The 26,231-nt window shown below is 37.6% G+C and overlaps 1 protein-coding gene and 1 long non-coding RNA gene across 5 annotated transcripts in view; one reads left to right on the forward strand and one right to left on the reverse strand.

Annotated features, from left to right (window-relative positions):
- ncalda (neurocalcin delta a) overlaps positions 1-26,231 on the reverse strand; it is a 35,933-nt gene that overhangs the window by 2,836 nt on the left and 6,866 nt on the right. For 3 of the 4 annotated variants that reach the window (XM_043260904.1, XM_043260907.1, XM_043260905.1), the window contains 2 exons: positions 2,582-2,981; positions 666-771 (listed from right to left, as the gene is read on the reverse strand). In XM_043260904.1, coding sequence (XP_043116839.1) covers positions 666-771; positions 2,582-2,959 — 484 coding nt within the window. In that variant the 5' untranslated portion in view covers positions 2,960-2,981. Of the gene's footprint in view, positions 1-665; positions 772-2,581; positions 2,982-14,048; positions 14,188-26,231 lie in introns of those variants that run through there. The other variant, XM_043260906.1, reaches the window with a different exon arrangement.
- Positions 12,976-16,879, forward strand: LOC122360366. Its single transcript, XR_006252801.1, has 2 exons — positions 12,976-13,178; positions 14,096-16,879. It is a non-coding gene; the product is annotated as an uncharacterized LOC122360366 (long non-coding RNA).

A 26,231-nucleotide genomic window follows, 5' to 3' on the forward strand; every position in this document is an offset into this window, starting at 1 on the left:
TTACAGGGAGGGACATCCCTAAAAACATGCAGTGGCTGAAGCTCTTCAGAGTCAGTAGGTGGCACTGTCGTCTCTCAGCATTCACCGAAGGAATCCTGATATTTGTTTAGTGTCCTGAAACTGTTACCCTGTTAAGAGCGATCGAACGGCACGAGAACAGGTCCTCTAAGTCACAGGTCACAGCGTTCCATGTTTAGACTGCGTGCTTTTATTTGATCCAAATTGTGCATTTGTGTTCGTTCCTCAATTCCTCGCTGTGCTCAGTGAAGTAGGCTACGCTGCATCTGATACCACAAATACACAAACATGCACACAGCCTCCGTCCCTTGTGACTCCAGCCACGAGAGAGCAGGAAATGCAAAAGTTCATCTGACCATAAAAACCTCACTGTTTTCTGTATACTCCCATGTGTGTGCTTTTTGATGATCAATTTCATGCAGACCCCTTTCACCCTGAAGCAGACAGTCCCGTGGCTCTTCAAACCATTCAATAACCTGAGACCTGCAAACTTCTTTATAACGGCACGATGCGTTTGATGGCATGATGTTTAAAATGCATAAAAGTAATGTAGCGACATAATACAATATAATTGTGCCCTCAAAGACCACTTGTTCATATATGACCGCTGAAGCGGTTTCTTGATATAGGGTCCCAAAAGTGTTTACCATCTCGGTTGGTGTCCATTTGTCTGAAGATCTTTTCTGTTCTCTTCTCAGGTGTGGACTCATCCTCTGGCATCTTCATCACTGATGACACCATCTTATAAATCGCCTGAGGGAGATGACACACAAAAGGTTTCCTTCATTAAAAGCCTAAATCTGATATATACAGAATGACTGCTACATCCTTAACAGAGTTGAGTTGCTCTCTCCTCCTATTAATGCCTCTGTCTGAATCAACACTGCACAGACTTTATTATCAAAGGTATAAGTGAAAATGAGAACCATTGATAATCTAGTGATTACCATACAGTACAGTGGTTACTACATGGCTGAGAGCACAGAAATATGCAGAAATATGTCCAATGTGACGATCTTGAAGAAGGCAACAGATAATGCATTATTTGTGTGCATAAATGGAGATAACAAAAACAAATTATTATAATTATAAGTACTTTTAAAACAAAAACCGTTGCTGCCATTAGGTACTATAATCTTACATTCATTGATTTTGTACAACAATTTTTATTGAAATTATTTGTGTAAAATTACAATCAGTAATACGATACACACTCAAATTTTGTTGATCGCACCATCTGGCTAGCTAACAGATGGTTTTGTTGAATTTGCACAAAATTACTTGTGCAGTCTAAGTCTGAAGCGTCAAAAGCAAACTAACAAAAGAATAGCTTAAAAAGAGTTATTCCAGAGTTATAAAAGTTATACCTCAAAATGAACTTTAATCAATTACCCCAAAATGGCGCTACGGTGATGTGGAGAGACAGAGATGACGAAACGTTGAATAAAGTTGCTATTTTTATTTTCTTTGCGCACAAAAAGTATTCCTGTTGCTTCATAAAATGCAGATTGAACCGCTGATAGCAGATGTCTTTCATCCTATTCTTTACATTTCCTCATATACACTTAGTTTGAATTTATACTTTTACTTCCATAACATTACGCGGAAAAGTGCGTGTTGTCAAGTGCTATTCGGTTAAGATTTATTGAGCCTTCTCTTCACAGATGTGCTCTATTACAGACCTGCAGCCAGTAAACATCTCTTTAATACACTATTTGCCTATTAATCATTCAGGTGCATCATTAGATTTACCTCGGCCTGCCAGGGATGGAGGTAAACCATCCATCAAAATAAAACAATCAAGACCTGAGAGGTGAAGGCCTCATTCTTTATGCTCGCCGAAACGGAAACGAATTACATTTTTATACTTGGTGGAAATGCGTCAACTAAACCACCGTTATATTAAATATCATTTGTGGGTATAGTATTTTCCTTTACTCTACATTATAGTTAAACCTTTATAGTACAAATCGAGTGGGAAAGAAAACAGAAATTTTACAGTAGGGCCAAAACTACACTCATGGCTGACGGTATACTTTTGCCAGTAGAAAGAGCTTATCAAGAGTTGATATCTCTATTTTACCCAAAACGTCACTTGCGCCCTTCTGGTTCTCACCCCAGATGTAAAATATAGCAGCAAACTTTTCGGTTTGGCCTCAAGATTTGAGAAATCGCCTGTTGCTAAAATGACTTTTCTTAGCAAATCTGCGAAGATAAATCAGGGCAGTTGCAATGACAGCAAACATAAATAACCGTGCGAAGGAATCCACTTTGACGAGAGCCTGTTTATCACGGACAGAAATAAGACTTGAGCTCTCTTTACAGTATGGAGCTTCCTGACAGTCTAACACCACGGCTATCCTTGCTGTTAACGCAAGTGAGAAATAACAACATATGCGATGTGAAAATTGGGTAGCAGTCCTGGGTTGGGTTCTCTTTTGTGTCTCCTGAGGTGATATCTGATTCTATTTCAGACCTCAGCAGTCATTATGATGATTAGAAAAGCATTCAAACAGCGCCAATATTAGGTTAATTCATAAAAGCTTTAGGAAGCCTGACATACCTGCACAATCTCCAGCATCTCTGCTTTGCTGATGTATCCGTTTCCATCCAAATCGTACATGCTAAACGCCCACTTGAGCTTCTGTTCCAGCTTCCCTCGTGACGTGACGCTCAGCGCAATGATGAACTCCCGAAAGTCTATCGTGCCATCGCCATTCGCGTCAAAAGTACGGAACACGTGCTCGGCAAACTTTGAGGCATCTCCGTAAGGAAAGAAGTTTCCGTAGATTTTCTTAAACTCCTCCATGGAGAGGTTGCCGCTGGGACAGTCCCGTAGAAAGCCCTTGTACCATTCCTGGATTTCATGCTCCGTAAAGTCTGTGCTTTCCAGCAGGTCCTGCATCACCTCAGGGCGGAGCTTGCTGTTCTGCTTCCCCATGGTTTCGTTTCACGAGACAGCACTGATAAAAGATCAGAAAGAGACAAAATAAATGAAAGTTCAGTTCATGGGTTACCTTATGCTGCCGTCATCCTTTATGCGAAATATCAGTAAAACATCTTTGACTTTTGTTCATACTATATCATTTATACTTCCCCGAGCTACATCTATAAAGACAACGCTGAAGATTTTTAAGCTAGCAGATTTATTCCAAACAAACTTGCCCGTGTCAATTAAATACATATAATCTCGATAAAAGGGAAAGGCATATCTAATTAGAGAACAGACTCTAGCACCAAACAACCAGCTCTGAAACGGAAAAATCCTAGACCTTAGCTGGGAAAAACAAATGAAGTGAAGTAAAGCCATACACTCTAGTGACGCTATGTCATTTGCAATGAGAGCTGTGATTTACAGTAATGTGAGTTTTTGGCTAAAGGAGTCCCAAATTTTTGCATGTTAAAAAACAAAAACGACCTCACGTTGTGTTAGTGCCTCTGAAACTTTCAGCTGTCATAAACATAAGTTGGATCCAAGTTGGATTTTCTGTATTTTTGCAAGCATTTTGATAGGAAAGGATGGTTTACAGAGAATTACAGAGAAAAAAGACAAACAATGAAACGCATACAAACACTTCAGACTGTGCAAGGACCTTAAATGTCAAGCATGTCCAGTGATGCAAGTTCAGAGGTTTAACTTCAACTATGCCAGTGAGTAGCAACAAATTGAATCTAGTAACATCTGATAATGATAGATTACATTTCTGCCCACATGTAGTGATATTTCAAAATTGATAAGCATATCACGTGTATAAATTTAAATAGAAAATAAAATGCTAAAATATGACTTTAACAATATGCATATCTGGCTATTTGTGTTTTTCCACAAGCTATGTCCAGTTGTGAATCCCACCGGTGACATTTAGCATCAGAAACACCCACAGCAACCAATAATTAAGGCTGCATGATATACTGCATGCGATATATGGTGCAGCCCTACCAACAATACAGTGACTCACTGACCAGCAGCGGTAAAATCACTGTATGCGTGAATGGGGCATGACTTTGATTTCCCACAGTACCTATTCAAGCAAATATTTATGGTATCAAGGCATGAAAACCACTGGCTTTGAAATGTTCCAATTCAGTGAAATGTGTTCGGACCGAAATGTGTTTTGCCTGTGATGTACTCATCAGAATCTGAGCAGCAATTCAGAACAAAACTGAGGTCATACACAAATGTTTCAATTCATTTTGCATAGCAGCTGCATTATCATAATGACCAGATATAAACACTGAGGTCTTATAAATGTTTCATTTATAAATTTCAAAAAGCCGCCCACCTCCATATCTAAAAAGTCTTAAGGAACTTCTTCTAAAAATAAAGGTGCAACAGCTAACTAGACATTTCAGGAATATAAGTAGAATATACGTAGAAACATGTCAAAACAAAACCAACAAAAAAAACTATGATAAATCTAAAATGAGTGCAAAACATATCTAGATATTAATGTCTAGCCATCCATAAAAATGGCAAAAACAAAACTGAAAAATGAGTCCATGTATTAGGTCATTCACAGTCCCCAGCTGCAGAGGCTTCATTCAGGCCGGAAGGTCTGGAGAGGATCAGCTGGTACATGACATCTGATGCGTCTGTATGCAGGAAGTGACTCCCGTTTCTCAGTTGGGTCATGGATCTTTGTACTAATCAGACAACTGTTTTACTAAAACTGCAGGCAAACGCTCAGACGCATACATACAACCCCCAGCCCTGTGAATGTATTGTATACAAGAGTCACAGCGTAACATGTAAATAGCTTTAAATGAGCTGAATGAATCATATGCACTAGAGCTGAGAGTTGAAGGTTAGGGCAGAAGAGGAGATAGTACTCACAGGTTGATTAGAACTAGAGCGTAGCTCTTCAAACTTAAGGGCACTTAAAGATCTGACACAGCTTTTCTGAATGAACCACAGAAGTACACTACATCCTGTCTTAACTGGTTTCGTGTAAAGTTTTGCTGTAACGCGTTCACACACTAAAACATACTCCCCACCACGGTAGAATTGATGGACAGAATACAGGAAATCTTCACCTTGAAACCAGTGTGAAAGAAACCTGACATCATTTTTCTTTAATTCAGTGGCCGGTATGTGAATAGACTTCAGAAAGATTACTTCATAATGTGCTGCGGCTGCCCAAAGTGCATATAGAAAACTAAAAATTAAAACAGACCTGGATATTTAAGAACGGAGAGGAGGTGGCCGTAATATCACAAATAAAAAAAACTAAACAAAAAAAGCATACACGTTAAGGCTTTTAGACAGCAGAAATAATCATGACAACAACCACTACAGATTATAATAAACACACGATTACAATAGGATACAGTTATTATGTGATTTTCTTGTGATTTCTATAACACACTGTATAAAAGGTGCAGTTCTTTATAGTTTCACATAATGTCACAAGAAAATGTTTTGTTGTATTCATTTAGAAATACTTTTGTTAATAGTTGGATAAATATGTACTTGAAGCGATCTGGCTTGGTAAACACTCTACTGCCAGTATAAGGACAGATAATGAAATAAATGATAAAATAATAATAAGGATTATGCCTCTCACCTGGCGGATGTACTACAGCACAAGCACTATATCTATATATCTATATATAGATATACATATAGCGCTTGTACTTTATTGATTTTATTAAACCTACTACTTGGGAACACAATTACATGCATAATATTGTCTGATAATTTTACATGTAAGAAAGATTTTTTCAAAGTACCTTATTTCTGCATTCCGATTTAAAAGTGACTCAAAACAGAAAGACTTTTGCAAAAACAAATCAAAAAATGTATCAGTTTCCGTGCTTCAGTGATTGTTCTGCAGCATAATCATTTTTCAAGTGTGATATAAAATGTTGCTTGAGCACTAAATCAGCATACTAGAATTATTTATTGATCACAAGACACTGAAGACCTGAGTAATACCACACGAGTCAATTACATTTAAAAAAACAAAAAAAAGTATATCATAAACTATAATATGGTGAAAGTTATTTTGAACAAATGTATTGTTCTATATACAGATATCAAATATATATTAATAATATTATAATAATGAATTTCACAGTATTGAGAACCAGAAATAAATTCCAAGTACTGACATTTACGTCAGGGAACAAAGCATGCTTTGTAAAATACATCATTAACCCCTTCAAGCAAAACCCAGACACACCTTCTTCATTTGACATATAATATTTGTACTTCATGCTGTTTAAACACTGAACACAGAACAAGATTAAAAGTAAATGGAAAGACTGAAATCAGATGAGGACAGAATGAGAACAGCCAATTTGTTCTTTAACTACATATAACAGCAGACAAGAACCAAATTCCCTATTGAATCACAGCGTGTCTGCCCAGGAACCTGGCCATTCGGTCTAATGATAGAGGCCATTAGCGGTAAACACAGAACAACAACTCAAGGGCTTCTTGTTTGGACTCTGTGTTCTGAAACTCTCTCATGTGACACAAGACTGAAACGGTCGATTGTGTCTCTGCAACTGAATATTCATCGTGTCACGCGCGTTTAATCCATCTTCGGCTGCGAATTGACAAGGAAAGCAGATGCTGAGGTCACACTGCATTAGCTACGAACCACATTCGCAACATTATTTTTATGTCATGCGCCGAGAAATAGTTCTCAGCTAAGAGGTGTCATGGCTGACAGGCATGTATTAAGTATCCAGCATTAACCCTCCTGATTAGATTGAGCATCAATTTAAACACAGAGGACAGACTGGGGCTTAATTACAACGCAGTTAGCAATGCTGTCTTCGTGTACAATAATGAATCTCTCTGTGACCTCTTGCCATGTTGCTATGGAAACAGACACTCCATGCAGCATTGGTTAGCAAAAAGAAAACAATAAATCAATGAGACTACAGATGTTTGCATCTCTAGACGGAACACTGCTGCTCTAATCGGATTTCCTTAAATATCTGGATTTCATCCATTTGGAGAGAAGATAATAATTGTCCAACGATAGCGGTGCACGGGGAAAACTAAATATCTGACCGTTCCTACCGATAGTTTGCTTTGTTTGTGATCCAGCGCAAGCAAGCGGGCGTAATCTTTAAATCATTAGCCAAGTAAAATGTTTGGGAAAAGACAATTGGGGCAGATCGTTGCTTAGCCTTAGTCACACCTCAATCTACCACTTCCTCAGCAGAGTACAAATATATCCTAGCTGGATCTTGGCTGACAAGCATTTAAAACGGTTTTTACTAATTTCAGTTCAGATTAAATAATGAATATTAGATGTGTATTTAATATAATGGAGTGAATATTTATGCTTTCTTGGCAGAGGCCATATACACTAACTCCGCCCACCATCGTGTTGGTGTATATTGCAAAATGCCTGATGAACAATAGAAGCAACAGCATAGAGAGTACAGCGCATAATATTTTGTCTGTGAGTTTAAATCCATCTTTTGCAAAACTCATTCTTCTCCCTTCACATCAAATCTCAGTAAGGCATTTATTATAAAAACAACAAAAAAATAAAGGAAAATAATGACGAGTGTTTATCAGTTAGAGTTAGGTGTGGGGAGGGCTGAAATGATTACCTGAGTAACTCAAATACAAAAATAAAAAATAACAGAGGCAAATTATGTGCCCCAAAGAATCATTTTGTCCATTAACTAGGAATGCACTTCATTTTTGGCTGCTGAAAATATATGCTGCAGCGCTTCGCTCTGCAGTGTTCAGGTTTCACTCTTCTTGGTCGTCACTGCACCGTGTGACACATAGTTCAATATTATGCTCTATGAATATGCATTCTGCTCATGCTCACCAGAAAAACTATGTTTGTTCAAATAACACGTCGATAACTAATTTCTATTCAACTAATTCTTATTTACACTAGTGTGTTTTCGTTTAAAAATTTTGCTACGGTTATGCAGAGAGACATTTAAGAGGGTTTATTCTCCAAATATCTTTCATTTCATGTTGCTGAAAAAATGTGTTATGAAATTTTGTCTGTACAGACTCTTCCATGCTATCTCCCTGTCCAATCATTTTTGCCTCTTCTAATCTGCTAGTGACAGAGAAAACAATCTGATTAAGCTCTTGCTGAACGTTTTCTAAAAGACTGACCTTTGCTGCTTTCAGCCTCTAGTCATCTCGTAATTTCAAAATATTAGCCTTGCATTATTTGGTCTTTTCCAGTTGTCCTTGATTAGTGGATGAGGACTTTTTGCAAAAACCAAATAAGCACTTCAGCATAGGGGTGGATGATATACCAGTAGAAAATTAAATGGTAGAAATTTTTCAAGTAGAGATTTTGGACTATTGTCTCTATCACGGTTACCCTGAAAGAGGTGGTCTCGGCTCAGTTTAAAATGAACTCTGGGTTAAGGTCAGGTGGTAGTGAGAAACCAATCCAAGCAAACGGACCAATGAACTAGGCTATATCACAATGTATGATGGGTAATAAAGTAAGCTCCGCGAAGAGTCTCAGTCATGTGAGCACTAAACGGTGCTGTGAGAGCCAGTGTTAAGTGCTTGAATTCAACAAAGTGGATTCAGCAAATGACTGATTTAAAGCCAGAAGAAAGAACTGATATACAGGAGAAATACTGAGCAATGATTAAGTCTATAAATCACCGTTATTTACAATGGATTTACTGTAGTAACACTTAAGCCAGATTTTTTGCCTCAAAGCTGTGTTAAAGTTGAATGAAAAGATTTAACATTTGTGATAATTATCAATAAATCGACAGATATGGAGAAAAAAAAAAAAAAAAAAAAAAATCACAATGATTTATCCACATTGCCCAGACACTACAAATGCTTCTAAATGTCTTCATTGTTGATGAACAGTGAAAACAATCTCTTGCTTCATAGTACATCCTGACCTATTTTTGGCCTCAGTGCAAAGATGTCCTGAGTCTCACATAGTCATTTTATTCTTCATGAACTGCCAGGGAAACAATAATGATCTGTTGTGATGACAGCCTTACTGATGTAGCCACCTTTACTCTTCCTGCCTTTTAAATCATTCACGGTTCCTATCTCACACCGCAGAGGAATTAGAGGTTAATTTCCCATGGTTCATTTTTGTCTAGTACTATCTCTCGTAGAAGATTTTTTACATACTCAAATGAGCTGTTTCTATAATGAAAAATGGATAATGAGAATTGATGACCGAAATAACCTAAAGAGATCCTAAATGCAATTTGATTGAGCAAAGGTTTAGCGCGGAGCTAATCACTAGCCTAAATGATCTCTTTATTAATATAGTCTGTAAAAACGAACCAGGACAACCTGTAAAGATGACATGCAGGTAAAACTGCAAAAACGAATGCAGAAGAATCATGAAGTTGCGTGGATGTAAAGTGGAAGCAGGACTCAGAGTGCCGTCCATCAGTACAGGCTTTGCCCTCATTACCCATTACTACACACAACCAGTCTAAACTAGGAACCTGGCAGTATTTCCTTCCATGAGTATTTATATAATTGATCAAGGTCAGATGTGTTTTCTTGTAGCTCAGAAAAATAAGACTGAGACCGCAAATAAGAAGAGCGAACTAAAACCAAGGAACCGGCCTAAAGAATGACTAATATAATAACAGGCATTTCATGTTGGCGTGCCAACAAATAAACAATAGTGCAGGAAAAAAAAAAAGTTTCCCACAGAGAGGAGAGCCAAGGAAACAAACAGAATGACTATTAACACTTCCAACTAACACATCATAAATAGTGCAAACTAAAGGAGGAATGCAACAATACCCGTTTCCAAGTTTTCTGAGAACAGTATTTTTAGCAATGGCAAAGCATTTGATGTGAGAAATGCCAGATATAAGGCATTGACAAAGGTGTAATTTAATAATTTCAGTTCTTTAAGCTAGGCCACTCTATATCTCTATAAGAGAAAAAAAAATTACAATAGGTTTAAAGCTGTATCTAAGCATTTCTATAAATTAAAGCACATCTATAGGAAATGTTCAAAATGTATGTGAGGAAAAAAAAGCAGTGTGCAACACTCAAGAGCATAACAAAACAAGAACAGCTGTGTCCAGCTCTCAGCATGGTGGAGGATATTTTCTGACATGAGGTGCCCTGCAGAGAATGAGCTGGACACAAACAGGGCAAAAAATGACTCCTATTTGTTTCAAACTGAGAGCAAATCTAAGCTATTTGACAGAGTGCAGTTTTTTCCCCCCACTTTCAGCAAACTTAAAGGAATGGAAATGGAAACAGTAGAAATGCTAACAAAGTTCACGTCAACCCAAAGAAAAGCAAATGACATATATACGACTTAAAGATGATTTTAAGAGAGTGGGAAAAACCTACTCCAGAGTAGCAAAACTGGCAAAAATAATATTGTGAGCAAACTTGTGGCAATACCTAGTAATAGGGCAAGGCAGATAATACACAGCTGTACATCACTGTCTTTCGTAAATAAACCGTCTGTGATACTGAACACGATACTGCATAGCTTGATCAGTGATCTATGTATTAACTGCCGCTCCATTAGAAAACAGGCGATGGAGATTTACGGCTAATCAAGGAACCGGCTTTACCGACTAAACGCGCATGAATATATCGTACAATTCTTTGCCCACCCCTCTTATTAGATATTGCCACAAGTTTGCTTACAACATCAATGGAACATTATAATGCCAGTAAAATATGACCATTCTATTAAACGCATCTGATGACAGTAATCTAATCCCTCAGTTTGGAGAAAAGTTTGAATAAACCATAAAGATTTTTTTGCATGGCAAATATATATATATACACAGGGCTCTTCTCTGGCATGCAGTTATCAAATATTTGTCAGTAGTCACAGCTTATCAGGATAACTCATAACAGTGGACATGTCTATGCATTTAATATCACTTCACTGTATGGCTGCACAAACAAATCTGAAAATAATTGTGTAAGTGAGATGACAGCTGCTGTCATTACCTGATCCTGAAGTGTTGAGCACTGTAGCCAATCACAGACATGCTGGTTCAGATTATGAAACATTATGGCCATTTTAAAAGGCGTTTATTTCATTGAAGCTATGTGAAGTTATGTGTATGTATGTGATATAAAATAAGATGTAGTGTAGTGATATAAGATCCATGTAGTGTAGTCAGATTCACTATAATCCCTTAAACAACCAAAGAAGATCTTAGCAGAAACATTAGCCTTCAATTCTTCTAACTTCTCTAAACTAGGTCTAAACTTCTCCCATATTTATTGCTCTTTTATCTAAATAACACCTATAGCACAGAGATATGAGGAACTTTCTTAGGTTACAAGTTCACACCTCTTTATAAAAAAAAAAAAAAGAAAAAGAAATCTTCTCCTGTGTGACCAGATCTTCTATAATATGTTGGATGACTTTTAAATAGTCCAGCCCCGCTTTAGGCCTGGCCACTCCACTTCACATTTTAAGAATGAACAATGAGCTTCTAACCAGTTTCTTACAGAGCATGCGAACAGTCCAACCTAAAAAAAACCTGTACTTCCCAGTAAGTTTAAATAAGCTTATCTTCTTTTAATACCTTCTGCGTGAGAGTTGCATAAGAACAATATTACTCAAGACATATGCATGGCAGAAATGACCAATCGTTAAACGCTATATTTTAACAGTGAGCAGTTGCGAAAAAAAAGCCTGTCACACAGGCAACAAGACTCGTTAAACACTAATTAATTGTAGGGCTTAAAAAACAAGAAGAGGTCTGCTACCAAACCTGACAGGATCAAGATCTGATTAGGTTAGGTTGAGGTTCATTTTTAATATCAGTTGAAGTTAACAATAGGTCAGGTTATTGCAAATGAAACCTTATTCTTAAATTCAAAATGAAAGTTTGGCTTTTAGTATGAATATGTTAGCAATAAGGTTATCTGTAAACTAGTGTGCTCCAAAACAAAGACAAAATTGCTCTGATCGAGAAACAAAGCAGATTATAACGACTAATAAAACGTAATGAACTTAGTCGAGTTCGAATGTGTTAAAGCTATATGAAAGATTAGGAAGAGAAACAGATTAAAAACGGCACTGAAACGTGGAAGATAACACTGGTGCAATTCACCAACATCAGTTACACACTTTTCAAACTACACACCCTCTGCATGATTATGATCACAACTTTGCATTATGGTTTTTTATGGAATCAAAGGGGGAAACTATTAGGGCTGTGGCTATTATAAGCTGTCAAATGCTGCTCTACTGAGCAGTTGAAATTCACAATGTATTACAACATACCCCACAAACAATTTTTGTCTGTGAAAATGCATTGCAAAAAATGCTTTTGTAATTTAGATTTTGTCTTATTTATAGCCAAAATATTCTACAAATTCTTAACATCAAGAAGGTTTTCAGAAACTCGTTTTCAGAAAAAAAACTAGTCAAAATTAAGTAAATTTTTACTTGAAACAAGCAAAATAATCTTGTTTTCTGTTTGAAATGAATGCTTACCCCATCCGTTCTGAATTTTCATGTCTGGTGTGACACACACACACTCAAAAAAATATCTTGTGTATAACAGGAGAGCTAAATTGTTAAAGGATGGGTGAGTAAATGACAATATTTCTTTCTAAGTGAACTCTTATTTCACTGAGCCCTAAAATGTAAAAATTGATTTTAGCCTACTGAGTGTTGATCTCGAAAATGAAAGAGTGCTTTAATAAACTATAGTAGCGTAGGTTTGAGATGCATACGGCATTGCATTAAGTGCTTATCAGAATGATACTGACTTTGAAAATGCTATTAAAACAGCACTTGATAATGATTTTTTTTTTCTTCAATTGGCACTCTGTGTATTTAAGCCATTTAATAGATACACACAACACACACACACCACACACACACACACACACACACACACACATACACACACACAGACAGACACTGTAATAACAGACAGGGCTGATAACACACAATAGCAGTTGTTGCGGCGAGGATAATCTCCTCCCACACACGTGGGCTGTGCTCAACAAGCTGCCAGCAGTGTCTCTCATCCCTACAGCCAGCAGGCCTCCAACGCAGGAGTGTGTTTGTCTTTGGTGCCATGTGTTTCTGAACTACCAGTAGGCCGTGTGTGTGCGCACGAGTGTGTGTATAGGAAATACTGCCACATCACTACAGGGATCCGATAACATCTAATAACCCATATGTCTCGCAACAGGAGTCAAGCCGGGGTCTGCTCCTCAGGTAGGCTGATACATTAAATTAGCTGCTGGTAAATCAGCTAGTGATGTATACAAAGATCCTTTCAACTGATGCGAAAAGGCTCTTTTTGCCTTAGACTGCTAGAAAGGCCTCTTGACGAGCTCTTCTTGGGTTTGAAACGATAGCGCAACTATTTTTGAATAAAGCCAACCGCTGAGCCTTCAGAAAAGCTCCAGCAATTAGCAATAAATGTTTTCTTCCTGCCATAGATCACCCTCCACCCACGTTCACTGCGACAGGGGGGATGGGGCTATTCTGGTATTCGGTGCAAGTGCGTCTCCTCAGAGAGAGCATTCTTAACGCACTCGCTCACCCACATGCATGAGTTAAGCGAGGAGTGAAAGTGTGGGGGAAGGTGAAAATGAAAAGTTGGGGAAGAGTAGAAGGAAAATTTGGATAGATTATGCCAGCTTCTTCATCTCTCATCCTTTCCCACGAGGCTTTCTAATGTAGCTGCTTCCGCTATGACAATGAGACAAAATTCAGAGCTGGTGGTGTAGTGATAACTGCACTCCAATTTATTCAGCCTACAAACCAAACCGATAACAAGAGATGGATAGGATCTGAAAAGCAGGGAAACACTGGAGGAGACAATCTGTATACAGGGGAGTGAATGATAGAAAGGGAACGCTTAACTACATCCTTTCTCCTATTCATAGACTCCCTGTGCGCTGTTAGCGTGTGACGGAGTGAGAGAGCATGCAACAGCTGTGAAGAAAATAATGACAATGATATCTTGCACAGCCGAACCAATAAAATCGCACCTCTTCTGTGATGTAACACTGTAATAATAACTAAAAAAAATATATCATTGGGCATACCTACAAAATAAATATAAGGAGTATGACTTACCTCTTTTTCTATTTTATTTTTCCCCTGCTATCCACTGCCTTCAACAGTCCATAACCTGGCTATTTATGCCTAACGATGAGGAGGATGATGCTGGCAGCTAGCAGAAACCACCAAGACTAAATGAATCTATTCAACAAGTCCTCAAGATTCCACGAAGCCCTATGCAGTCAAGAGTGGACCAAACTCTGGCAGCGTCCCTTCCCCGATGACGTCAACAGTCAGTCACGTGAACGCATAAAAAGCAGAAGCGAGCTAGTGTTGCCCTGGCAACAGGCAGACAGTTCTATAGTGATTTCAATAGGTCATCTGTCAGAGCTGCTCTGAAAGAGACCCTCACAAAACCAGAGTCTAATCCGCAGTCAAAATGAGCGAGTGTTTTGGAAGAAAAGCTTCAGTGTAGACAGGAAGCTGCATTCAACGGTGAAAAGAAACCACACGAACAGTATGAGAAATGTGAATACGCAACAATCGGATTGTAGCAGCGTATTGCACTGCATGAAGAAGCGTTGAGGAATGAAAAGCGGTGTTGTGATAGTTTCCAGCAGCTTCAGACACACTTTCCTCAATCGTGGCAGGAACCGAGGCAATGTAGTGCTGAGTCAGTGGTTCCCATGAGACTTTGGAACCAGATTATAAACATTCTTTGGTAATTAGAAAAAGAGAGGAAACCAGGACATAAACAGACTTTCAGCTTTATGATGTCAATGTTACAATCCCACTGCATTACCGAATTTGAAAATCGTGTGATGCAATGACAATTGGTATGTCATTAAATTCCTTAAACTGAAAGTGAACCTTAAATACTTGCAATTTAACTCAAAATCAGAAGTACAACAACAGCTGGAACCACTAATTGATAAAACTAGACAATCATCAAGTGTAGCCCATCTTTTCTAATCTCAAGGCAGATTTACAGGTACATCTCAAAAAATGTAAATATTGTGAACAACATTTTTTCAAAGTTATTTCAAAAAGTGAAAATTTATATATTTTTGATTCATTATATGTAAAACCCCCCCAAAAACTATTTATTTTTTAATTCTGATGAGCTTACAACTCATAAAAGCCAAAACCCAGCATCTCTAAATATTAGCATATTTCCTAAAATCAATCAGAAAAGTTCTTCAAGGTATGTTAATATCTGCACTCAATACTTGTTTGGGGCTCCTTTAGCACAAGCTCCAGCATCAGTGAGGAGTGAAATGGAAGCAATCAATCCGTGTCTCTGCTGAGGCACTATTGAGTCTTCAGCTCGTCTGAGCCAACTGAGTAACAGTCCAGTTATTTTTCTCCTTAGCCCAGTTAAGATGCTTCTGATGTTGTTTCTGTTTCAGAAGTATCTTGGTAGCTCTTTATATGAGCGCAAAGACTTTTGATTCACTGACTCCAGCTTTAGTCCACTCCATGTGAAGCTTAAGCGTTTGATTTGGCTTGAGGTCATCCCTGTTGCTCAACTTTTCCTACCAGATTTTTGCATTTTTGCATTTAATATGCTTTGATACAGCACTCTGTGAACAGCCACTCCTTTCAGTAATGACCTTCTGTGACAAACTCTTTGTGGAGGGTGTCAATGCTCGTATTCTCTATCATTGACAAGTCAGCAGTTTTCCCCATTATTGTGGGTTCAAAAAACAAGAGATACCCAGAATTTTTATAGTATTATATGGTTGCATTTAAAATGTAACTTAAATGAATATTCTAATACTTTGAGATACTGAATTTTGACTTATGTAATAAATCTAATTTATATAGAGAAGATTCACTTGCTGAAATAAGTTACAAAAAAATGTTTTTCCACGATATTCAAATTTTTTGAGATGTACCTCTATACTCAACGTGTCCTCAAACTGCTTGGGTCAGTGTGGCAAATATGACTTCACCGTTGTTTTCACTTTAGAAGCCGGCATTTGTGTTAAACAGAAGCAGTTTAATGTGACGTTCAAACTCCATCAGGGGCCTTTTTTCCAAGGCAGTACAATTACAGTTAATGTAAAGTTAAAGTTGTCTTATGTTTGATACGAAATAAACTCAAACTTTACGATTTTAATCCGTTTGTAAAGAAATAATTCATTCAACTTATTAAAGCATTAACTTCATCAAGTGAGAAGTCTTGTACCAGCAAATGGCGACTTCTCACTGGTGATTCCAGATGATTTTAGAGGACAATTACTCCTTGTCACTTCAAAGAATAGCACAATGGTGAACACAAGTATAAAAGCCTCTTTGGTTTGGGAAGGCGAACGCACTTCAGCGGAGGCTCAAAAGTATGCTTCAGTATTTAAGTCGTTTTTTTTTTTGACATTATGACGAATAAACGATGAGATTTGAATAATGACCAAATCAAGTCAATCACAAATAAAGCAACAGTATAAAAGGATGCTTAAAACACTTTTGAATGTCAGAAAAATTAAAAAAGCTAAGCTTTCTAAAACATCTGCTTTTTAAGGTTTGTATACTTGGTATATCTTCCATTGGACAAACAGATACGTTTGGATGCTGCTCCAAACCCACAAAACTGATTGACCCTTAAATGTCACTTAAACAACTTTGCTATGCAGAGAGCCAGTTCTTAAATCAACAAATTGCTTACGTAAAATACATTAAACAGGGAAAGGAAATAGTATTTTAACAAGGTTAAAGTTTGCTGGAGCCATCAAGTTCTCCCAAACTTGATTTAAGGGAAGATTTGCAAGATTTAGAAAGCGAAATATTGGTTTTTAGATATGAAGAGTGTAAAACTAATGTGCATGTCATGAAACTCGAGCACATTTTTCACTGTAATCATCATTCAGGGAAGAAAAACCCAATTAAACTCTAACATCGGGTTGTCAGCAGTTATGTGGTTACCACTTCAATATAATTTCTTTGAAAACCAGGCAGCACATTCGATTTGTTTCTTCCAGAAACACACAAAATTCGTTGGGCTGCACAGGCCAGGCACCCATGGAGTTAGTCCTCGTCTCTGGATTCCTTTACAGACAGCGGAAAGAGAAGGACAGGGGTCTCTGGGTCACTATTTCAGGGTGAACCCGCCCACTCTCCAGCCCAAGAGCGTGGAAAAACTCTGCTTTCATGCAAGGGGTCTAATTTGAATACCATCTGGTGGCTAGTTGAATAGAGGTAACCAAGCCTCTAAAATGAGGCAAGAAAGGACTACAACAGAAAAAGGGCAAGGTCGGGAAATAAGAGCACCACGGGGGGAGAGCTCTGGCACAGAGAGGGGAAGGGCATTCCCCAAAGGGCTGATTGGTAAACTAATGGGGAGAGGACGCTTGTGAGAAACACACGACCATACAAGGACACGTATGCCATAAACAATGCCCAGAGACTAAAGAAAAAAAAAAATAAAAAATACAAAGAGAGAAACATTGTAGTGCAGTGGTAGGTAATTCTGCTCATCTGCTTGTCACTATGGTCAGCAAATTGGCATTTAACAAGAAAAGCCGTTGCTCTGATGCAAAGACTGCACCTTGAAAAAAACCCCAAAACTGTTGATTATATCTTGACGAACATAAGAAACAAGAGCTATTAATGTACATGAATAAATGAAAAAACGTTGTGAAATTCATTTCAATGCATACCATACAGTATCATCTTCCTGTGCAAGAACACTTTTTTTACTGTCTTAGTCTTCTTGCTTTGCATAAACCATGAATGAATTTTAGTGTGGCGGAAGACAGGTTTTCTTACATTTGCCTGTCAAGCTAACCCAGGAACGTTTGTCTAAAGTGTCATGGCAGAGCATTAGATGAGGCAGCCACAAAGATAGAGCAGTGCTTACTGAATTAAACAGCAGAACGTCTACACATCACGCACTCCTGTACAAAATACAAAAGGGTACCAGTAGAGTTTAGATTAATGGGATGTGGAGAAACTTAGTCAGAAAGGCACAAATGACTTAAAAAGAATGTCAAGTCTTGATCAGATGCAAAAGTTTGGGCACCCCTTGCAGAATCTGAGAAAAATCTTAAATAAGAGATTATACAAAATGCATGTTTATTTTTATTTATTTAATTTTAATTTAGTACTGTCCTGAGTGAGATATTTTACACAAAAAAGGTTTACATATAATAAGACAAAAAACAAAAAAAAACAAAAAATAATTAAAATGACCGCCCTCAAAAGTTTGGGAACCCCTGGTTGTTTAAGGTCCCATGGCATGAAAATTTCACTTTATGCATTTTTTTAACATTAATATGAGTTCCCATAGCCTGCCTATGGTTCCCCAGTAGCTAGAAATGGCGATAGGTGTAAACAGAGCCCTTGGCATCCTGCTTCGCCTTTGAGAAAATAAAAGTTCAGATGGCCCAATCTGGTATCTTCCCTCTACATCGTCATACAGGGAAAGATTACCTCTACTGTTTCTGCTTTGCACGCCCAGAGAATTTAACAGACAAAACCAGATCGGCTGAACTGTACACTTAAGGATGGATGATCTGACAGGATTGTTACTGTGAGTAACAGTTTCATCAGGCAAACATTTTAGTTAGTTTTATTGGCGCTAACATTAGAACTAGTCACTAGTCCAGCTAATTACAACAATGCATATTGAATAACACGTGATTATATAAGTCGTCAGTTAGTTGTTTCACACGTATGTAACAGACATTTAGTCATGAGATGCAATAAAACTTTAGAAGCGCACATAACAACAAAAGACAATACTTTATTAAACCTATTCTGATAAGAAGTGTGCAAACTCGAGCATTTTTGACGTTCGTTTTTGTCCAGTCTGCTCGTTTTATAGTTTATTATAGTATTTTTTATTTTTTTTTGTCAGGCAGTAACATCGGGTATACGATCATATTTCTAATTTGAGGCTGTATTATGTTGATACTGGAACCTAACATTACAAGATGTTTTAAGCTCATAGCGGAATCAGTGATGTTTTAAAAGATCCTGCTCAGTCTTCCCTTTGTTTTGCATCCAGCTAGTGCTGTGACAGAATTGTGACGTTGTTCCATTTGATTGGCCTGGTCGTGCGTCACTCAGAAAAAAACAGGGCAATCAGAAGAGAGGCTCATGAGTAGTAATTAGACAAGCCAAAATCAACCTGTTTTTGATAGAGCTAGTAGCTGTAAAAACATATTGAGATGTTTTTTGTTACTTATACCACAAATATATATTCTTAAGGACATTAACACCTAAAATAAAACTCCAAAAAGGTGTACAAAATGGGACCTTTAATACTGTGCGTTAACCTGGATGTTTTATCACTGTTTTTTTGTTGTGACAGTTGTTCAGTCCCTTCTTTTGTTCTGAACAGTTAACTGAGCATTGTTCTTTAGAAAAACACTCCATGTTCTCTAGATTCCTCAGTTTTCCAGCACCTTTTGCATATTTGAGCCCTTTCCAACAGTGACTGTATGATTTTGAGATCCATCATTTCACACTGAGGACAGTTTAGGGACTCAAACACAGCTAATAAAAAAAGGTTTAAACATTCACTGATGCTCCAGAAGGAAACAAAACACATTAAGAGGATTATAAATTAACAGGATAATTATGTTAAAAGATTTCTTATTTTGTTGAAATAATTTTTTTCCCCATATAGTACTGGCCCGGAAGCAACAGAGTTGCATGTTTCCGGAAATTAAGTCTTCTTCAAATTAAGTCTTTTTAAATTTTGATCTTCGAAATTTAAAAAGTTTTCACCACCCCGGCTCTTAATGCAACTTCTTATTTTAGCGGTTGCTCTTTTGTCATCATGTCATATAAGATCCAATACAAGGAGTGAAATTGGGTATAAAGTGCACTGTTACAGCTTAAGGTTTTCGAGTAGGGGTGTCCAAACCTCTACTGGCGGCCCACTGTCCTCCAAAGTTTAGCTTCAAAGTTAATAAAACACACCTGAACCAGCTAAACAGTCATTTTTCAGACTCACTGGAAACTTATAGACGAGCGTGTTGGAAATGGTAGAAGCTAAAATCTAACATTTGGCCCTCATGGAATAGCACTAGACACCCTTGCTTTAAAGCATCAGTGATGCATTTTTAACCACCTCAGAAGGACGCATGCTCCAGCCTGAAGCATTTACATATACCCTTTAAAAAATAAATAATAATAAGATAAAAAATTGTTTTAAATTTTTTTTTTTAAATAAATTGCAGATGTTTCCTCAGGTGACAGCCGGAAACTCTTTGACACACTGCACAATTTTTATTCAGTTATAGGTTTACCATACATAATCTAGTTTTCCACTGGACCAGTTTCCTTGTATTCTATGCACTAAACAGAATTTCCATACAAATGCTTTTTACACTCACCGATCTAACCTTGAAAATGTATCAACTGAAATGGAAAACGGTTACGTGCAAACGGTTATTGAATCCCTGTTTCTTCAGACTGCACGGTCACGTTATGACCACTATCAGAGCAGCGAGTATTAATTTTGTGTGACCCATAACAATGTCTATTAATAGCAAGCTTGTCCATAAAACTTTGGCCTCTAGTGTGATGAACACGAATGGAAACAGGCCATTGTATAAATCCCTCTTAGTTACCAAACAGACCATGCAAAACACAACACAACCGCTATTTGCAGAGCTCTTGCATGGTTTGCCATGATATTCCACTTGCAGAAAAGAAAAAGACACGCCAACACATCCAATAAATGACACTCAAAGCTAATGCTGTAGGTTGAATAATACAAAAAAAATAAACTGGTACACTTCAACTAAAAAAAATATTAGTCTAGACATAACATTTATAATAAAGTCATGAGAAGAGAGCAGAAGGTTGTTCAGTACTCTAAAGCCCTGCCCACATTGAGCAACTTCTAAAGGTTACTAGATGTGCACACGCCTACTTCTAATCAATCAGAGTTCAGGGACGCTCACATTGCAGGAAGTAACAAGCTCTCATTGAAAATTATTTTAGAAGATTACTTTGTCACAGCATGTGTGGATTCCAAACAGAAAGCCAAATGCCATTGGGCCAGTCTCGTCAATTACTCTCAAACAGGTTTACAGAAAAGGGACAAAAACAAAATTCACTATAGATGAAAAAAATAGAATGTGCCACAACGTTTTAAAAAAATGCATACGTTATACAAATGTATGGGTCCCACTTCATACTAATTCTTCGTATTACCTTTGTACTTCATAGTAACGAGATGTGTAGGCAGTATGTAACCACAGTGTAAGTACACATTGATGGATAGCATCTAAAGGTGAATATGTGGTGACAAAATGGGTCACAATCTGAAACTTTTCAAAAATAAGTTATTTTTATTGTCGCATTCTCCATTAAAATACCGTCAAAATGATACATGACTTGTTGGATTTGGACAAAAGTTACTGAGATGTTTGAAGGCAGAGTCAGCGGATCTGCCTGAGAAAAATGAGTTAATTAGCAATAATGTATTTTATAAGTGAGATCGTGCACTTGCGGAAAAGTGCGTCTTATGCACAAGTTTGCAAATGTCAGTCATTGCAAAAGTTTTGTTTTTATATTTCATTATTCACTGGTTTGTCATTGAGACTGGTGAGTTTGCTGGAGAGTCAAGCACACTAACACCAAATGAATTTGGAAACCAGTGATCCAAAATCACAATTAAAAAACAAACAAAGACTTTTTTACTTTTAGATCAAAGACTTGATGTTTAATTACTATTAAACTGGGATCGCTAGAAGAGGGTTTAATGAACAAATTTTTGTGAAAACATTCAAATTGACCAAAACTGACTTTTTTCTCTCCACTTAGTTTGCCTGTAGCTTTAGCTGTAGCTGTCTGTGTGCTTTCTGACTTATTTTGCCAGCACAGGTCACATATATCTGTAAATAGTTGGAGTTGGTGCGCCACTGTAATACCAATGTACTTACATGGGAACTCCTCAGAAACTGTCCACATATAAAGTTTAACATTCTGGACCCCATCCACAATTTATATGTTAAGCCTGCTGTGTTATATAAACATATACATGCTGTACATGTTGTTACATGCGAGTAGTGGCACAAACATTACAGCTGTAGATACTATGCTACACTGTGACTACATATTACGTACACATTTAGTTACCATACAGATACATAGGTATTAGGGACACAATATGAAGTTGGACCATTTTGTTAACAGCAACACAAAGACTAAGTTAGAACTGCAACTTATAATATGCTGCCATCCTCCACTTGATCTGCTGAGACTATCACAGCATTCAAGAAATGAAGACATACCTCCTCCGCAAGCACTTAACTAATCCACAGTGATAAAAAGTCACTTGCTTTAAATTAAGTTTATCATCTTAAAAAAAAAAAGAAAAAGAAAAAAAAGAACAACTTTCTGTTGTGCATTCCTCCTCTGCTCTTTTGCACCAACCTAACTTATACATACAAATCAGCATTGTGTACTACAACTATTGCTGGCCATTCTGACAAATTGCTTGAATCTTTCCTAATTGTAAGTACCTCTGGATAGAAGTGTAAAATAAATGTTCAGGAAGCAATGGCAACATTGGATGTGACTCTAATAGATGTCCTAAAGCTTGTGTAAAAAGCATACCATGCCCACTGATGCCTTATTTTGATTAATCTCAGCCACAGACGTCAAGCCCACGGATCATTGGCTGAACGTCTGATGCATATGGCACATTTATCTGGAGTTTTGAAGTATTTGTTGGATTATACAGAATTTCTAGGAGACGTGTGCGTTGCATTCTTTAATGTTCCATTTATATTATTTATGTTCCTTTAATGTTATAAAAATCAACTAAATGGGATATTCACAAGTAGGTGAAATATTTAAAGTTTGCAGCAAAGAATCTTTAGTTTTGCACACCGGTCTATTATTGCGGCAACACTTTTGCTCCCATGTACTCCAGGGCGTCAGTCCTCAATCTGAAGGTCTGGCTATGCAAGACAATGTTTTTGTTCATGTTTCTCAATCAGCCTCAGAGTAATAAACATTACCCATCACACTAATTCAGCATGACATAAAAGCTCAACCATATCTGCATCTTTTGCATTTTCACATAAACACCAGTATCTTTGCTACTTTATGTCCCAATCATATTCTACTGTCAAAGCATAGTCACTTACTAAAAGGAAGTTTATGGTTCTTATGCTTCTTTTCTATAGAATAATGCAATTTGTTGTCTAAAATGAGTAAATTTGATAGCATGATAGTTAAGTTAACTTAATAGATATGTATTAGTCTTTTACTAAGAATAAGAAAAAGATGGGCACTGTAGATGAGACGGTGCAGGAGACCATCAAAAATATGAAGAATATTCATAAAAACACAGAACAAAGAGTGTGCTGCCTACACTGCTGTTAGTAACGCCACAGATCCATATTCAGACAAGCAAAACTAAAGGTGCGGGACCAACCAAGATGCCACACTGTTACATAAAGTGTGTTACATAAAGTCTAAATGGTATAAATTAATAATACGCTATCATTTGTGCTGGATTGATTTGCATTACTACAAAGAGAGAATTACATAATATTTGCACTGATATTTGGCCTACGAACAAGCATACCCACAACAGACACGCATGCGGTGTTACAGAACGAACCACTGCGTGCCCATCTCCTTGGACACCTGCTATGGAGATGCGGGAGACTGTTGAGGTATGCAGGTTGTACAGCCGTGGACGCATGCAGGTTTATATGAATGTGTGTGGGCAGCTGCACTCCTACGAGTGTTTCAGTTCTCTTCCTCACGGCAGATACGACTGTCACGACTTTGCCCACTCGCACAGCAAAACCTCCCATTTCATATAGACGTGCACGGAGGGAAGCAGAGATGCACTAGATGTATTACAGCGCTGCCGTTCACTATGTGGAGTCTAACCAACCTCGCTCCCCACCACCACCTTACCCAGAGTGCAGCTGGTCACGAAACAATGAAAGAATGAGTGATTCATCCCTCTGCAGTGGTTCTGTTCTGTCAACAGAGCCGCGTGGGTGATGCCTCTTACGATTCAATTTAGATGAATGCGCACGGACAGACGTGTTAAAAACTGCCAATGACTTTTGGATTCGAACATCTTGAGTGCTCGTCAATCCATCTTAAACTATGCCCACACATGACAAATCATTTTCAGAGTTTTTTTCCCACAATGTCATTTGCCTGTGAAAGTTTGAATTTTCTTACGCCTGATTTACACATTTGCAGTACATAAATAGTGCATGCGCCATTGTGCTTTCCCATAAAACGCATTTGCAGTGTGCTACTGATTAGTGATGCGTCACATTTTAATCAGAGGGATATTAGTTTTAAAGCGAAACGTGTTTATGAAGGTTTGATATTTCTCAACCTTTAAGGCGAGAAGGTTTAAACCATATACTACAGGAAACGCATGATTGGATGGATTAAAGTCATGACAAATTTATTATGAAAAAATGAATACGAGTGCAAAAGGGGGTGCGAGAATGTAAGCCAGCGTATTTGGCATTAATGGAGGAAAGCATCAAGAACTTTTAAAATGTGGGAGTAAAGAGAAGCTGTGGTTCTATCATAATGGACGAGGTTGGCGTTTTTACGTCGCTGGCCTGTGTTGCGGGAGAGCATTTCTTTGTCAGGTCTTACATAACAGCTCTGCAGATTTAAATGGTACTTCCCTATAAGCAATTCTTACAACAAGACCTATTTTCTTGATATTTGATAGTATCCAAAACTGGTTTAACAGGTTGATCACACACAGCAAGATTATATTTAGTTTTATACAGAAAACATTTTACAAATCAGCCTATGGTTTGCTGCCACCCACTACAAGAATCCAAAACTTAGTCCTGAAATTTACAATGAAATCAATGTATCTAATACAAGCATAAAATCTATTTTAAGTAGCAGACTCTGTTTGCCATCCAAGTGTAATGACCTTTGCCAAAAACATGCTTCTGTTATGCCCCAGGACTTTTTCGCCAGCCCAGGAGGGTAAAGCTAGAACCAGTCATATGTGGAATGTGAAGCCAGGGCTGTCAGCACCACTTAGTTACCCCTCTCAGCTCTGTCTCAACACTATGTCACGCTAGCTGTCACCACACTGCTGGTTTCACCCATCCTAGAGTAACAGTGAAAAGGCCAGCTCTAATCAACACAGCTGAAATCGATCTAAAGTTACACTCCATCAAACTTTTCGTGAACATAAATTATGTAACTCAGAAATCTCTTACTGCTTAAACGGTCCAAAAAAAAAGAAAAATATTTTAAGGGAAAGCTGCCAAAGCTATTAACTTTTCATACCACAGACACTTTCAAAACTTTTTCTCTAACTCTCAAAACAGTTTCACAAAACACCACACAGTCTTAATAAATTCTACATAGGCAATAAGCAAAAATGATAAGTCTGAAGCGCTTTCTAATCCATGTCCATCTACATAAGTCTTTGCTGGAGACAAATGTGTATGTGTTAGGACTGCACCATCAGTTCACACAACAATCACAATCATGCTGCTGTGATTAACTGATGCAAAAACAACATACTGTGCTCTAAACTGCACTTTTCATCTATTCCCTTTTCTATTAATGGCCAACCAGGGATTTCTAAAGAAAAACGAACATTCATATACACCGTATTACATAAGTCCTAAACTGAATTTTTGGTTGAACAAACTATTTAAGTGACTCCAAATGCCATTAGTAACATCCAAAAACAATAAGAGATGTTTCAATGGTCTGTTTCACTGATACACATTTTAGGTTTTACTTTTATTCTTTGCAGAAAAAAACCCCAAAAACTACTTTTAATGAATATGAATGTGACTTAATTTTCAGTTTATTATGCGCATAAGCTTCCTGAAGAGATATTTAAAGAGTATAGCTGTCCGATCAGAGAAAATGCTGAAGTGGCCAGGTATAAACAGGCCATTTTGCCCTTATATTAAATTTATTTCGGAAGAGGTGGAAGATCCTGGACTCGGGATTCAACCTTAAGGATGCCCACTGTGCAACTATATTACACAGTGAAAACTATATATGTCTTTATTGTAGTACAATAAACTTATACCTCAACAAATCAAAAGAAAATATTATAACCATAATATGACCCCATTATTTAAGTGATATAGCTACTGAAGACATTTCCATACACATGCAACCATTTAACCATTTGCCGACACTAAATACAATCATTAATTGTTCTATTCTACGTCAGTTAATTAATCACACCGTCCAAACATTCTTGAAGTAGTATGAAAAAGCATCAACAGCCATCAAGCCCAGGTTTTGCCAATAGTCAAC

Source organism: Puntigrus tetrazona, chromosome 16, assembly GCF_018831695.1.
Source record: "Puntigrus tetrazona isolate hp1 chromosome 16, ASM1883169v1, whole genome shotgun sequence".
Classification (NCBI taxonomy): Eukaryota; Metazoa; Chordata; class Actinopteri; order Cypriniformes; family Cyprinidae; genus Puntigrus; species Puntigrus tetrazona.